This window comes from Hippocampus comes, unplaced genomic scaffold, assembly GCF_001891065.2.
Source record: "Hippocampus comes isolate QL1 unplaced genomic scaffold, H_comes_QL1_v1.1 scaffold105, whole genome shotgun sequence".
Classification (NCBI taxonomy): Eukaryota; Metazoa; Chordata; class Actinopteri; order Syngnathiformes; family Syngnathidae; genus Hippocampus; species Hippocampus comes.
Genome location: NW_017806235.1, coordinates 17,454 through 33,004, shown reverse-complemented (window position 1 = coordinate 33,004; position 15,551 = coordinate 17,454). Strand labels below are relative to the sequence as shown.

The window sequence follows — 15,551 nt, the reverse complement described above, 5'->3', positions numbered from 1 at the left end:
TATATATATATATATATATATATATATATATATATATATATATATGCTCGAAAGGCGAATGCGTCGACTTCGGTAGGCGGAGCATCGGACTCGTCCCGGAAGTTATTCTGCTACGTCACGTAAACAGGAAAGAAGCGGCCAGTTCAACGACAGAGACTAAACCAAATAAGCTCCAACTGCATCGTTGCCCAGTTTTCAAGGAGAACTTTTTTTTTTGAAGCACATTTCACGGGATTTGTTGACTAATCGTCAACCCCGTTGTAAACTTTTGTTACCATGACAACCTACTTAATCTAAAAGCAAACTCTGGGCGGGTTGAATGTGTGGGATTGTAGTCACTGCATGTTATGGAAGAAAAGGAATTAAGTCTCATCGACAAGAATATTTCAAGGTAAGCGCAGTTGTTGTCTTTTATGTAGTCTTTGCTGCATTCTAGTATCGAGCCACAATAGAATACTACTTTGGTGTTTAGTACATTCTTTTGATCGACGAGCTCAAAAAAAAAAAAAGCTTGAGTCAACCGAAGATGACTACAAAGATTTGTCCATTACTGTAATTCGTATTACTTTCAAATATTGTTTTGATTATGTTGTACTAGCTTTTTATTTTTTGTGCAGCATTTTCTCCTGTACCATTTATGTTCGAAATATTTGATATTTCTCTGCTCTTGTCTAGCCTGCTGGAGGTTCCCCTGCGTCCCACCATCACGTCACTCAACCTGCACTGCAACCGCATCCCAAGGATCGAGGGTCTGACATCGGCGTGGCTCTTGAGACATTTGGACCTCTCCTCCAACTGCATTGCAAAGATTGAGGGTCTCGCTTCTCTCACGACCCTGAGGACTTTAAATTTATCTTGCAATGCCATCACCAAGGTTGAGGGTGAGCCCACCCCATTATAGTGTACACCAGAGCGGCGGTTCTTGATCTTTTTGCGATATGAACACTCAGGTTTTTTTTGGGTTTTTTTTGCTTTGACTTGCGAGGGCAAACTTGACATTTCACAATAAGTAGCAGTTTGGCAAATAGTGAACAAAGAGTCTTCAAGCTGTTGATGGCACTCCCGGTTGAAATTTACTGTCACACTAAACATGAAACTTAAAACAATCACATAGCTTTGCCTTAGGAAAGTCCACCTCGCTTATGCTATCAAACAAGGGCAAAATGCCCATGGCATGCTAACGGGTAACATCAATCGTCACAAATGTAAAACCCTTTAATCAATGGATGTTTGAACATAAACGGTGGAGCAACAAGTGTAGACAGATAATGTAACAATACTCACAGGCATCTATTCTTTATCCTCTATAAAAAAAAAAACTAATATTAACTTAAAGTAGTTGTAGAAGGACTGAAATGATAAAATCACAATCCACAAATTGTTTAATTCTTTACACTCTAATTTTGGTCTTACTTTAGTTTTATAAATCACATTATCGAATGCCATGTTCTATTTATGACAAAGCCACAAACATGTCGATTTTGGGGGGAAGGCGGGGGGATTAATGGCATTTCCATTCATTTCAAGAAGGAAAAATGATTTGAGATCCACGTTTTCTGAGCGCGGTCACGGAACAAATTACATTTTTATTTCACAAGTAAAGGGTTTTTTTTTTTGTCCAGCCACTGCACAAGAGAACACTTTTGCTGGAATGTCTTGGGTTTTTTTTCTTCATCGCTCTTTTGTGACCCGCAGGACTGACCGGCCTGGTGAATTTAACAAAGTTAGACTTGTCCTTCAATCAGATAAATGACCTCAGCGGTAAGTTCAGGAGGGACTTTCCAGGACCAAAATTGTCTCTTATTGGCAGTCGTGGTGATTGTGATGTGCCCGCCAGGCCTATTGCACCTCCACGGCCCCGGACGCAAACTCAAGCACCTCAGTCTCCATAGCAACCGCCTCGGCAGCATCGAGCACCTCCTGCAGAGCCTGCTGGGATTGCAGGGTTTGAGTGAGGTGCTTTTGAGCCACGGCGGCAAGGACAACCCGCTGTGCAAGACGCCAGGTGAGACCGTGACTGTCATTACAATCGGATCCTCTGACGTTTGTTTTGAGGAGCTTGCCTCGCTGGGAATTTCTTCACAACAGTGTTTCTCAACCTTTCTTCAGCTCAGATGAGGATCTCGTTTCAAGTTACTCACAACTTGACATTCTCAATGTCAAATCTGTTTGTTCTGCGTGTCCTTATAAGTCCACTGTTTTGTTTTTTTTTGTTTTTTTTTTTTTTATTATTGTCACATTTCCTACCTCCCATCGCTGTGCTGACATAACCAAAGAAAAAGTTTTCAAGATTGATATGAGCTGAGAGAAATTCAACTTCACTGGTTCCATGGTATTTATTTACTATTTGCAGTGTCCATCGATACGTGCGTGTTTGGTTTGTCACAGGTTACCGTGAGATGGTGATGCAGTCGTTGCCACAAGTGTCATTTCTCGATGGCCTGGATCGTCTAGGACAGCCGTCATATTCCACGGCTGACAGTCCGTGTGACATACCCGGGCTGGAGAACTATGTGGACCTCCTCCTACTCTCCGATGCTGGCAACAATGAAGTGGTGAGTTGAAATATCCCCACGGTTTTTGATCCCTTGAAGCTGAAAAAAAACAATGTACGGTAATTAAACATTAAATAGAGTACAGCAAATCCTGAAATGTACAGAATGTAGAGAGAAAATGGATTGCCTTTAAAATGTGGTCAAATTTAAAACAGCTCATATTACAATTTGACCCATTGAATTACCATTACTACCGTTGCTACTGTGATATTTTTGTCCTTTCTGAAATATTTTTTAAAATACTTGTTGTTTTGTGTTATGGTAATTGATATATCATCTAATTTGTTCATTTCTGAAGATTTTTGTATTTTGACGATGTTTGGTATCTTGTTTAATATTTAAGATATTTGTGTATTTTTCATCGATTAGCTTTGTATTTTATATCTAATATTTTTTGCTCAAAATTTTCAACAATTTCAAAATATTTTCCAATATGTGATATTCCATCAAATATTTGTCAATTTTTGTCAAAATATTTGGTGTTGTTTCCCAATAAATGTGTATTTTTCTGATGTTTTCTGGGTTGTCTAGAATTGTCACTTTTTTTCCAGATTTGTACATTTTTCCTGTTTTTTTTTTTTTATTTTGATATATATTTATATTTTTTTCATGTAATTTTTTTGTATTTTGTCGAATAATTTTGTGATTTTTTTTCAACTTTGTTTACATTTTTTGTAGTATTTGATAATTCATATTTTTAGATTTTTTTTATCGGTATTTGGTGTTATTTTTTTACTATATTTGTATATTTTGGGGCATTTTCTATCTTGTCGAATATTGTCATGTTTTTTTGTTTTTTTTTGGTCTACTTTTTTACTTTTTTGTTCATCTTTTTTGGGTGAAATGACCAAAATGTACATAGTGTTTCATGTTAAATGGAAAAAAATGCCTTCCTTGTTATAGGATGCTCTTTTGACCACGCCCAGTACCAGGGAAGTTCTGACCCACTTTGGACATAGCGTCACCCCTGAAGCCTTTGGCGATTCAGTGGCAGCACCCGATGGGCAGGGCATCCAGCAGCTGCAGCGGAAGGGCCACTCGCTAGAGGTCGACCCAACACCGGCCATGAATGAAGAGCAGGTCAAGAAACTGGAGCTGCAGGTGTCTCGCCTTCTTCAGCAGGTGCTTTTGTTTAGAACAGTACACACGCTAACCTTGTAGGAATATTCACAAACCAAAAAGTTCCACATTTAAAGCAAAGTAAGTAAGAAGTAATGAATTAGCAATGAATGGGATCATTCTCATGTATTCTTTGACTCAGGCTTCTGCAAGGCACAAGTCCAGTCAGCCCAGCCGCTCTGCAGTTAAAGCGCGGGCAGCCACAAATGACACGGACCGCACATCGGAAAGCGATTGTGACAGCGGCAAGGAAAACGGCGCTCGCTCCGCCATCCCAAAATATCGGAAGCCTGCATCGACGACGACGACGAGCAAGAGATCAGACAGGTGATTTGTTTGCTCCACTTAATTACCGGGATGCATTTTGTTCTGGAGTGAGAGTATTTCGTGGCATCATGTCACTTTCACTTTCAATTTCACTGATTCCCGAACCCCCAATATCACCGGTAATATATTTTTCATCTGGTTTGATTCCCTCCATTTTGCCTTCCGCACAGCGATCAGGAGAATCTTAAACAGAGGGTTACAAAGTCTGCCGTCAGGTGGTCTTCCGGCACCGTCAAAGGGGGCGTTGGCGCATCAGTTCCGAAAAGGAGGGTCACACCGAGAGCCGGCAAGGAGACGATTGATGTGAAAACCAAGTCTAGTGAGGAAGAAACCTATAAGGTACCTTCTGGATGTGTATTTCCCTTTATGTGTTGGCGCCCTCAAATTTGCATTGGCACCAGGCTATCGTGGAGGAGCGGGACCGGGAGAGAGAGAGGCGCTGGAAGGCCCAGCAGGCCGTCACCAAGTTAACGGACGAACTGAAGTGCCTGAAGACCAAAGTCAGCGAGGAGAAAGACCTGCAGAGTATGGCCATGCACACCACCGACAGGTACGACATGCCACATTGGTTACACTTCCACAATTCAACGGTGGACTAGATTTGATTGTTATCCAATTTAACAGTATAATAATCTACTTCTGTAGTTGAACCCGCAGGGGTGGTCAACCTCTTAAGGTGACGCAGCAAAAAGTCTGCCTCACTTTTAGCAGTTGTGGATGTTAACAGCTGTTAAGCTGGTAATGTGCTCAATTTAAGGTATGTGACCAACCAAAGATAAAGACAACACAATGAGCGTACAAGGGGCCTTGAGATACTAGTTCAATTCGTTCCGTGACCACGCGTGCAACTCAAAACACCATCTGAAATCATCTTTTCTCATTGAAATGAATAGAAATGCAATTAATCCGTTCCAGCCTTCCCCCAACAACACAACAAAAGTGGTTGTAATGTTTATTGTAATATCGTACTTTAAAAAAAAACAAAAAAACTACATTAATGACATAATTCAACAAAATTTGATAAGCTGTTATCTGGGACTGAAAAGGCGGGGCCTGGCCTGGTGATTGACGTGGGAGTCGGCTGGCTGTTACCCGGCGAAACTGTTGGGCACTCGGCATCTTGGGCGATAGCATATTTGCTCAGGCTAATATTTCAGAGACATGCGACAATCAGGCCTTTGCTGACTTGGATTGGAACAGGTGAAAATACGGCCCGATAAGCGGTATGTGCGGATTTCAGCACAATGATTTCACCTTCAAAATGTTGTTTGACTCCAGTCTTCTGCAGGATTTTTGATTGAGCTCCAAATTGCAGCACTCTCTGGGACTCCACTTCCCAATATCGCAATCGCTCTCTCTCCACACTGCGATGCAATTTGGCTGAGACTCTTCCAGCTGCACCGCGAGAGGAGCCAGGCAGTCAGTGTGTGCGCAGCACAGATAAATCACCAGCATGATCCCAATTAGGTGCATGGTGGCAAGCATATGGCAGCACTAGTGACTGCATCAGTCTGCGCCCTTGCTGTCTTACTGATGGCGCGCACGTTCATCGCGTGCGCATATGTGAGGTGACTCCATGCGGGCTCGGCAGCAGGCCCAAGAGGTACACGAGAGCACACTGAACTATTTGCTCAGTCACACTTTCACTTTTTTTTTTCTCCTCATATGTTTGTGCATTTTTTATAAAAACTTGTTTCTTTTTCAACCTGTATTTATGTATTTTGTCGAATATTTTTGATGCAAATATTTTCCTTTTTTTTGTGTGTTTGTTTTAATATTTTTGTATTCCAAATATTGTGTTCGTAGTTATGATATAGAGTCTGAATTTTTACACATGAGACGCTTCATAAAGTGATAGGCGTTATCATTTTCTGTTGGAGGTGGATCAATTTTGTGGAGTAGTCTCCCTTAAGTGGTTAAAGAAGAGTGACTCGTTTAAAATTGATGGGTCATATGTTTCATATGGCAATGAAAGCGTCACGCTTCCAAAAAATGTCTCTTTTTTCAGATGAAGCGGCAGCAGGAGCTGGAGAACAAGGTGGTGGCTCTGAGCCGCGAGTTGGACGTCCAGCGAGCCAAAGTGCAGCAGCTGCACGAACTGCTGGCGTGTAGGGAACAAGAGCACAGGTGCGCCTCCTCCTCCTGGCTTTTAAAAAAGAATAAGACTCACGACTCCTCCTTTACATGTCCGTCGTGTCCCTAGAAAGCAGCTGGAGTTGCGGCCGCAGCCAGGCGGGACGGACTTCCTGGCAGCAGTGGCAAGAGAAGTGGCGTCTGAGAAGCAAAGTTACACTCGGAGAGAGTCTGAGTTGAAGGATAAAGTGGAGGAGGGCAAGAAAGCATACGCGGCCCTGGAGGACGAATTCCGCATGGCGCTCACCTTCGAGGCCGCGCGCTTCTCTGAGGTCCGCTGATCAACGTGGACGTGTCGTACGATTCCCGTCCCGCCATCGCATCTTGCGGGTTATTCGTGACAGCCGTTTCGTCGCGCAATGGAAATGGATGAGTCATCCCAACGTTTGCCTGCCCGCTCGCGCAGGTCAAGAAGGCGTACGACGAAATGACGGCAGAGCTGCCGGAGCTCCGAGTGACGCTGGCTCAGTCGCGGCAGGCGGAGAAGAAATCCGCCTCCCTGGCGCAGGAGCTCGCGGCGCTGGTCGAGGAGCAGAAGAGCCGCATCACGGAGCTCATCAACGCAAAGAGAAACGCCGTGACTGAGTTCAAGGTAACCGAGGGCTGAAAATCAAAAGATCCGAAGAGGAATGGATAGAATGCTGACATTTCCCCCGTCTCCTTCCAGAGGCGCGCCCGGGCCCTTGAGGCCGACCTGGATCGGGACCGCCGTCTGCGCCTTCAGCTGGAGGCGCTCAAGAAGGACAAAGCGCGACTGTCGTCTCAGCTCGGCGCGCAGGAGTCTGTCATCGATGGGCTCAGGGCAGAGAGGAGGCTCTGGGGGCAGGAGCTCGCTCAGCAAGGTCGATGAAGAACAATCAATCGTGTTTGCGGACATACGAGGAGATTTACTCGATATTGTGTTTATTCTAATAGAAAAAAAATGTTGGTCAAAAATGATCACCAACACCAGTTGTACTTAACGGCACGAAATTGGGTGGACAAGTCTTAACCTCGCTGGGGCGCATGGAACAAGTCTCAAGCCCCCAGGCTCGTAGACTGACTGGCAAAACACATACGGTACGCTTTCATTCGATTGCAGACCCAGAGCGACTCGAAAAGAAAGAATAAAAAATGAATCCATCAGGGTGTCAGTGAAGGAAAACAACTTTTCCAACGAAGCCTTGGCTTGCGAGCCTTGTACTGTAGGCAGAGAAGTGATGGAGATGAAAGTATAAGTGATGTGAGAATGAGGCAAAGCAAGAAACGGATGGAAGGATTACAAAAGCAGATCTGAACGATCGGTGGATGAGAGCCGCACCCTTCACAGGAACATTTGAAGAAGGCTCAGATAACGGCAACACAGAGCGGGGAAAAGCTGGAAAGAAGTCTCTGAACATGTGATTTCACGTTCAAGAAGTTAGGAAGTGAACACGGAAACCATCCTCAATGGAGGTGATGAATTGCCAACAGGACGCATCCCTTTCTTGTTTATGTCCTTACCACAGGAGCATCTCTGGCTCAGGACCGCGGACGTCTGGAGGCCAGGATCGAGGCACTGGGCGCTGAGGTGGAGGCGCAGAAGAAGCAGATTGAGCGGGACCACGACGCCCTCCAAATTAAAGCCAAAATCATGGAGGATCAAACCGAATCCATCCGCAAACTCAAAGAGGTGCGTGCAAGTGAAGCCAACACGCAACGGGTACGTTACGGCCTCTCCGCGTTCCGTAGACGCTGCAGGAGCGCGACGAGCAGGCCCGCAGGCTCCGCGACGACAACGCCCAGGCCGAGAAGACGTTCCAGCGGCAGCTCCGAGAGGAGACCTCTCGGCTGTCAGAGCTGGAGGGGCACGTGCGACGCCTCAGCTTGCGCAAGGAGGAGCTGAAGCAGCAGTTGGCGGACAAGGAGGCCCAAGTCGAAGAGGTGAAACGAGTTCACGGGTAAATTCACCGTCATCTCGCGTCTCTGATTTTGTCATATGAAACAGTTCATACAGTGGCGCCGGGACTCATTCGTTGAATTTGTTCCGTGACAATCCTCAAATTTCACGTGATTATCGTATCTCAAATCATCTTTACCCATTAAAATGAATGGAAATGTCTTTCATTTGTTCCAGCCTCGCCCCCCCAAAAACAACAAACATTTTTTTTCTAAGGTGTTTTCATAAGTAAAATCACATTTTATAATATTGCACTTGACAAAAACGTACACCTGCGGGCAGTATAATTCAGCAGGACGTTGCGATTTCCCCCCTCCCTCTCTCTCTCTCTCTCATTTCAGCGAGTCGACTAAAAAGTGGCACGAAAAGGCTCAGCTGCTCACTCAACTGGAGAGCCAAGTGAAGCGCATGAAGGAAAACTTTGAGAGCAAGGAACGCACGCTCCTGGAAGAGAATGAGCAATTGACCGAAGCGCACGGGTGTGTTTTGTGCCGAGGTGTTGGAAAAGAGGAGCTCGCCTGATTAAACTTTAAACACGGTGTGACCTTTTTCAGAGCGGCGGTGGAGAAGCTGCGATGCATGGACGACGCCTTTTGCGCGCAGCTACAGTCCCTCCAGGCCGCCCATCAGGCTGAGCTGCTTCAGATGGCGAATGACAAGCACGATCGGATGGAAGAAGCCAATCAAAAGGTAAAACCGCAGATTACTAGTCGCTTTTCTTCTCCTTCTCTTCCAACCCGGAATTTGGTGGGTTTGACTACTGAGCGGCGTTAGAACGATCCACCGAAAATAATGACTTGCCGTAGTTTTAAGGTAAGGTTTGCAGAACAGAAAATTCCGATTTCGGCTGCGGACTTTCCGTGTGGAGTTTGCATGTTCTCCCCATGCCTTTGTTGGTTTTCTCCGGGTACTCCGGTTTCCTCCCACATTCCAAAAACATGCAAAGCAGGTTAATGGAATGTCCTAAATTGTCCCAAGGTGTGAGTGTGAGCGCGGGCAGTTGTACGCCGATGTGTGCCCTGCGATTGGCTGGCAACCAGTTTTGGGTGTACCCCGCCTACTACCCGAAGACAGCTGGGATAGGCTCCAGCACCCCCCCGCGACCCTTGTGAGGATAAGAAAATGGATGGATGGACGGATTTTTAGGGAGGGCTCAACGATTCACACTCTTTTGCTGTTTGCAATCTCCTGGAATAGCTGCACTTTGACACTCTTTTTATTTTTATTTCAGGTATTTGAAGTTGAAGAGGAGATGCGTCAGTTGCTGCTTGAGGTGGAAGCCAACAAGAGGATCACAGAGGAGAAAATGAAACGCCTTAACAGTGTACTAAAAGATTTGAACTGGTAAAATATATTGGTAATATGTCATCGCAACTGGATTTTTTATTAACAGTGTACTAAAAGATTTGAACTGGTAAAATAAGTATATTGGTAATATGTCATCGCAACTGGATTTTTGTTTTTTTACAAGTTAGTTTATATGAATTAAATGATTTTAAATGACTATTTTGAGTGAGTGCTTTTCCATATGTAAAAAAAAAATCATGATAATTTAACTATGCTGAAAAAAAGGGACTAGCTCAGACTAGGACGATGAGCAACAGGGGGAGACAGAAAGGGAAGCCTGGCAGTTCGCCCACCTATCTATCTATCTATCTATCTATCTATCTCTCTCTCTCTCTCTCTCTCTCTCTCTCTCTCTCTCTCTCTCTCTCTCTCTATCTATCTATCTATCTATCTATCTGTCTATCTGTCTATCTGTCTATCTATCTATCTATCTATCTATCTATCACAAAAACCAAACATGAAATGTGACGTATCTATCTATAACAAAAACCAAACATGAAATGTGACGTAAGACGCGTGTCCACGGGGTCTCTTATGCGAAAGTACAGGGGCAGGGTCACTTTTGAGTGGGAGTTAAGCGGGAGGCACAGTGACCCGGGTGGGACTGTGGTTGGCCTGGCAACAGCAGGCCAACGTAACGCCTTTTCATTTAAAGGGGCGGAGAGAGGGTAGAGAGAAACAAGACCGACAGGTGAACTGATTGTTTAGTGTGGAGAGAGCTCTTTTGGGGGAGTTTTGTTTTCATGAACAAATTGTCATGAAGTGAACTTTGACGTTCGGAGGGAAAGTAAGACCTTCCAAAAAATGGAGTGCGAGACGATAGACGCGGCTCGCCCGGCACACACTCGCCACGAGAAAAGTTTGGGGCTCCTCACGATGAAGTTCGTTGGTCTTCTCCAAGAGGCCAACGATGGCGTCCTCGACTTGAAAATGGTCAGTGTAAACGCCTGTAAACTGTTTTTCTCGGTTTTTCGGGAGGTGCGGTTCACCCCTAGCGGCAGATGTGAAACAAAGAGCCATCAGTCACCCAATCAAGGGGGGGTCGAGGGGTCGCCGGCTGGTCAGGTGGACCGCGCTATATTCAGGTGTTGGAGCCTCCAGTACCAGAATAACCTTTTCGTGAGAAATGTTTCATTTTAAAGGATACATGAAGTGTTTAGCTGTATAAATCTATTCAATTGGCAAAACAAAAATGTCCGAAAGAGAAATGTCCTGTCGTGCCACCATCTTTTAATTTACTTAAAGGGATAGTGTGTAAAACTTAGATTTTTTGGTGATCATTATTTTTTTAAAAACACTCTTGGTTTCAATAATATACAAAAACACATACTCTATTTTTTAAAGGAATTGTAGGTGCTCTATTTTTTTAAAATGGAATTGTAGGTGAAGTCATTGCTAATTTATTACACTGGATGCGCCTCTACTATCGGCTGCCAATTTTCACCGCAATCTTTCTGCTACGGATACCCTCAGGAGACAAACTTTTAGAACGTAATTCGTCAACATGATGTAAAAGCACTTTTAACACGGTTCCATGCATATACTCCGTCACTTGATGGAATTCAAGAAGTCGTTTGGGTTGACATTATACAAACACCTCCGCTGACGTAGGTGGTAGTAGGCTAATAAAGCGTGCTCTTTTGCGGCAACGTAGCGCGATTGCTTCAAAATGGACCGCTTCGAGCACGGGTCGTTGAATTCTATTAGTTCACCACTAGATGGCGGTAAATGCTACACCCCGCCCCTTTGCCCTCTTTTTATCCCATTTCTTTTTAAATTGGAGAAAGTTTGTATTTCAATTATTATTTTAAATAATCGAAACCCACTCCATCCCTTCTGCCATTGAACAACTAACCGCTCTTGCCAACAGGTTTAGCTTTCTCTGTGTTGGGCTTAATTTGTCAAATCCTCTCTTTGAATGCCTCAGTGTCTCTGATTTCATCCCATTCTGGCAGTATTAATTTGCCAGGTAGTCTCGGTGTTGGTGGCGTTGCAACATGGTCCTGTTAAAATGTTGCTACCTCCACATTATTGACACTTGTTTGTAAATCGACAGGCCGCAGACAGCTTGGCAGTGAAGCAGAAAAGGCGCATATACGACATCACCAATGTGCTGGAAGGCGTGGGCTTGATTGAGAAGAAAAACAAAAATGTCATCCAGTGGAGGTTTGGGGAAGAAACAAAAGCATGTTTTTGATTTGAAAATTGTTCTTTATAGGAGAAGTTACTATATTTCCACCAATAGACTCATTCATTCTAAGAGACCCCAAATAAGTGTGGGACAAACGCATCGATTTTCAAAATGTGAGCAACCCCTTCTGGTTTGCTCTCTTGCAGGGGCGAGAACAAGGGAAGTCAGAACCAGGAAGTTCTTGACCAGGTTAGGCTTCTGCAAGCTCAGATTTCTGAGCTGGAAGCCCAAGAGAAAGAGCTGGACAAGCAGAAGATCTTGCTGCAGGAGAACAAAGAATTCATGAACCACGATTCTGGCACAAGCAAATATCCTTGCGTCGTTGGTGAGGGTTTATCAAAGACGATGCTGGAAAGCAGAATGGAAATGTATCTTGAAGAGGTAGCATCACAGTACCTGTATGGAAAGAATGCCGGGACGGAGGTGAAATTTAACCCCCGACTCTCACTTCTCCAACCCTGTTGTCTTCAACAGGTCAACAAAAAAAAAAATAAAATAAATATGTTGGGTATTATTTGACAGTGTCGCTCTGCAGTTATAGGCAAAAAAAAAAAATAAAAGAAATATGTTGGGTATTATTTGACAGTGTTGCTCTGCAGTTATAGAAATATCCCACTTTCATTGATTTCTGTGCAAAAACCAAAGATGGCTGACGTCTTCTTTTTATTCTGATGCAGCAGTTTTTCAGGAAGAGGTCATTGATAGATATTGTCACTCAACAATTATACATGGTCATGTTTGTCCTCTTTGGGACTATTGACTCAGTCATTTCACGCTCAAAACAAAAATCCCATCTTGATCCTCTTAGCAGAAAACTGAGAAAATGTGCTGAAGAGCGGATTAGAAATATAATTGCTATTGTCAGATAGTTTAATCCCAAATTACTCCCGGTCTTGTTTTTCTGGTTTTGTGTGTGCGTGTCTCGCTGTTGCATGTAATCCTCTTTGCTTAACACTTCCTCACCTATACGTTTGTGACGCATGAGGACATCTGCAATTCCTTCATGGGTGACACTCTCCTCCTCGTCGTGGCTCCGTCTGGGACGCAGCTGGAGGTGCTGCTGCCAGAGAAGGTCGCAAAACTTTGAAATGGACGAGATCTCCAAAGCAAACATACACACAATTTCTTCCATTTATCAAATTGCATTTTGATTGTTCCGAATTTATTTTGTGTCTCAGGGCCAAACGGGTCACAAGAACTACCAGGTGAACCTGCGCAGCAAGGTGGCTCCCATCAACGTCACCCTCATTAACCAGGACTCGGACCGCAGTGCCCCCGTGGTCTTCCCTGTGCCTCCCACTGACGTGATCTGCCCCCTGCTCACGCCTCCCCTCACACTGTCCGCCAGCTCGCACTGTCTCCCCCTCTCCACGGCCGGCCACTCCACCGGCTCCAGCACCACCGCCTCCTCATTCTGCAGCCAGGACTCGCTCAACTCAGACCAGCAGATAGCGCTGCCCGAGCACGATGGCGCGCTGAGGCCGGCGTTCCCACATTCACCCATCGGTAAGACCTCTTTGTGTGCAGGGGGGAATGGAGTTGTTCGAAATGAAACACATGTTGTTGTTATGATTTAAAATTTTAGTTTAGGGATAGTTTACAATGACATAAAAGTATGTGCTTAAGCTACCAGCGCTGTTGCCTATTTTTGAGTTGTGTGGGGGGGTGCTGAAACACCCCTAAATTGAATCCTAGCACTCGTAAAAACTGATGTGTGGGTAATATACATATTTTTAAATGTCATTTTAAATAAGCTACGTGTTTTAAAGGGGTGCTCACGCATTTTTTTTTTTTAATAAATGGGTGTCTGCTACTGCTGTCTACATTTTAGTGTAGGTTTGTTGAACTCTTGAATTTGGGGCAAAAAAAATGCCTGTTTAGGGCCATCTTCAGGTTGAATGCAGAACTACACTTGAATTTGGCTTTCTGTCGTCTGATTGGCCTATCAGGAAATCAAGATTAAAATGGCTTTTTTTCCCTGCTAATTTTGACTACTGTACTGGCGTTTTTTTAAAATCTGTCCAGAAGAGGGCGCACGTCTTTTCCATTCCAAGCAAATTTTCAAACCTTTCACTGCGGTGCCTTGCAACTGACACAATAATTTTGCACTTTTGTTCTCTCCATTGACAGTCAGCTTCTGTCCAATGTCATGCTTTTGGCCTTCTCCTTTGCAGGGTGTCCCGATCAGCCGACAACTGTTTTGGAGCTGGAGCAGATGGACTTTGCTGGCCCAGAGTTCCAGTCTGTGCTGGGCATGAGCAGCCTGCTGAGGCACAGTAGTGTCGGGGAGCACATGAATGAGGACAGTGATGGTACTCTCTTTATTTTGTTCAAAGGATGATGTAAAAACAACATATTTCCCCATGCCTGACTATCGAGCAGTCCATGTGCTGTTCCAGGAAAGAAAAAAAATATATATACTTTGTTGCAGAAGCTGTTGGATTCATTGATGAGTTGCTGTCTACTGATGGTAAGCATGTTTAAAGACTATGTGATGTTGCCTCTATTGTGTGTGTGTGTGTGTTTTATTTTCCAGAAAAGGTTTTGATTATTTTATCCCCCCCTTCAAAAGTATCCGACTTTGTGTTTGTGCTGTATTCGTTTAGGCATGGACTACAGCTTCACCCTGGATGACGGCAGCGTGTGTGACGTGTTTGATGTGCGGGCCCTCAACTACTAACGAATGAAGCTCAGGGAGTACACACCTCCATTCTGTCCTCTGACTCATTTTGGACTTTCAATACGTTATTTATGAAGTTAGTGTGCCTCCATTCTCCCGTTGAAGGTTTACAGGGTAAAAATGCCTGCAGCATTCGGGACTGTGACAGTATTGATAATATCCACGAAATGTCGCTCGTTCGCCTCGTTTGTGTTTGGTTATTTATTGCATGTAGGTTGTGCTGGGAATCCTAAATTAATGTGCCACTGCCATTTTAGGCCTTGCTGTTTCGGTTTCATTATGTCTTTGTTTTGGATTTGGCTAATCATTTGAAGTCTTTAAAAAGCAATCATTGTTTGATGCTGAATCTGCCTTATTTGTCATGTAATTGGCCATATTTTATTTCATCTCGTTTGCCACCTAACTTGATTGCAAGAATTCTTGATTTGCTCATTTTGGGGAATTTTTTTAATATTTTTTTCAATAAATTTTTGAAATCTCAATTCAGTTGCCTTCTAACTTGTGGGTTTGCGGATGTAGCACTCTTGATTCCAGCCACGTGGAACCTCACTCTATTCACTTCATCAGTCCATGTGTGCATTGCCTTATTTTGAGGAACAGTTTCTTATTTTCAAGGAAAAATAGATCCTCAAGAGGAAAAATGCCTTCCCATATGAGAAAAAAAAAATCCCCATTCCTTTCACCTCCCATCATGTGTATTGATTAAAAAAAATAACTTTAGAGTCAACATGAGTGCTTGTTCCAGGTGTGTTTATTCAGCAGTGCATCGCATGTGATAAGATACAGTATACGCTCGAGAGGATGTTTGCACACTTCCTGAACATTCCCATTTCTTCACAGCACAATATCACCTTCTTTGAAAAGCCAGCAGGAGAGAAGGGGACGGCACAACCAAAGTTGAGTCAAGTCACGCTATTGCAATTGGCGAGTTGGTGCCGTCGTCGTTTGGCTTCGGCTGTGGAGAAAAAGCAAAAGCGTTTGAATCGTAATCAAGTCAAAAAAAAGGATGAAGGTAAATGTTTGACAAGTTGGGATATTTGGGCCACACTGAACAGGTAGGACGATTATTATATGTATAAGGATGGAGAGATGATGACGAAAGGGTACCAAGGTCACGGAAGGAGGACGGACCAGCAAAATAGGGTAAAGTGTAAATTTGTTACCTCAAAAATATCCACCCTGTTTGTCTCGAATCATTTACTTTTGATTAATGTTAAATTTCAGATAAAAAGTGGTACATTTGCAGGTACACTTTTTATTTTAAAAATTCAACTTTTTGAG

At 43.9% G+C, this 15,551-nt stretch overlaps 3 protein-coding genes and 1 long non-coding RNA gene across 6 annotated transcripts in view; 3 read left to right on the top strand and 1 right to left on the bottom strand.

The window, feature by feature from the left end:
• The first annotated feature begins 100 nt into the window (after nt 1–100).
• On the top strand, nt 101–4,600 carry LOC109507302 (leucine-rich repeat and coiled-coil domain-containing protein 1-like). Its single transcript, XM_019856633.1, has 9 exons — nt 101–391; nt 676–881; nt 1,696–1,761; nt 1,838–2,005; nt 2,389–2,555; nt 3,459–3,677; nt 3,817–4,001; nt 4,172–4,340; nt 4,403–4,600. The coding sequence occupies exons 1-9, from the start codon at nt 348–350 to the stop codon at nt 4,598–4,600; spliced, it is 1,422 nt and encodes a 473-aa protein (XP_019712192.1). The 5' UTR covers nt 101–347.
• A 974-nt stretch (nt 4,601–5,574) lies between these two features.
• On the top strand, nt 5,575–9,430 carry LOC109507433 (leucine-rich repeat and coiled-coil domain-containing protein 1). Its single transcript, XM_019856859.1, has 10 exons — nt 5,575–5,604; nt 6,010–6,128; nt 6,205–6,406; nt 6,541–6,726; nt 6,802–6,976; nt 7,622–7,785; nt 7,845–8,053; nt 8,394–8,531; nt 8,607–8,742; nt 9,284–9,430. The coding sequence occupies exons 1-10, from the start codon at nt 5,578–5,580 to the stop codon at nt 9,398–9,400; spliced, it is 1,473 nt and encodes a 490-aa protein (XP_019712418.1). The 5' UTR covers nt 5,575–5,577; the 3' UTR covers nt 9,401–9,430.
• Nucleotides 9,431–9,905: 475 nt separating this feature from the next.
• e2f5 (E2F transcription factor 5) lies at nt 9,906–14,752 on the top strand. Of its 2 annotated transcripts, none has more exons than XM_019856861.1 (8): nt 9,906–10,332; nt 11,456–11,565; nt 11,737–11,898; nt 12,554–12,662; nt 12,769–13,096; nt 13,765–13,902; nt 14,025–14,060; nt 14,197–14,752. In XM_019856861.1, the coding sequence occupies exons 1-8, from the start codon at nt 10,204–10,206 to the stop codon at nt 14,268–14,270; spliced, it is 1,086 nt and encodes a 361-aa protein (XP_019712420.1). In that variant the 5' UTR covers nt 9,906–10,203; the 3' UTR covers nt 14,271–14,752. The 2 variants fall into 2 exon arrangements, with proteins under 2 accessions (XP_019712420.1, XP_019712419.1); XM_019856860.1 differs by having other exon boundaries at nt 9,979–10,332; nt 14,022–14,060.
• Nucleotides 13,742–15,551, bottom strand: part of LOC109507437 (uncharacterized) — a 2,257-nt gene continuing 447 nt past the window's right edge. The window contains exon 3 of one of the 2 annotated variants that reach the window (XR_002166468.1): nt 13,742–13,756. This is a non-coding gene — a long non-coding RNA (uncharacterized LOC109507437). Of the gene's footprint in view, nt 13,757–15,214; nt 15,226–15,551 lie in introns of those variants that run through there. The other variant, XR_002166467.1, reaches the window with a different exon arrangement.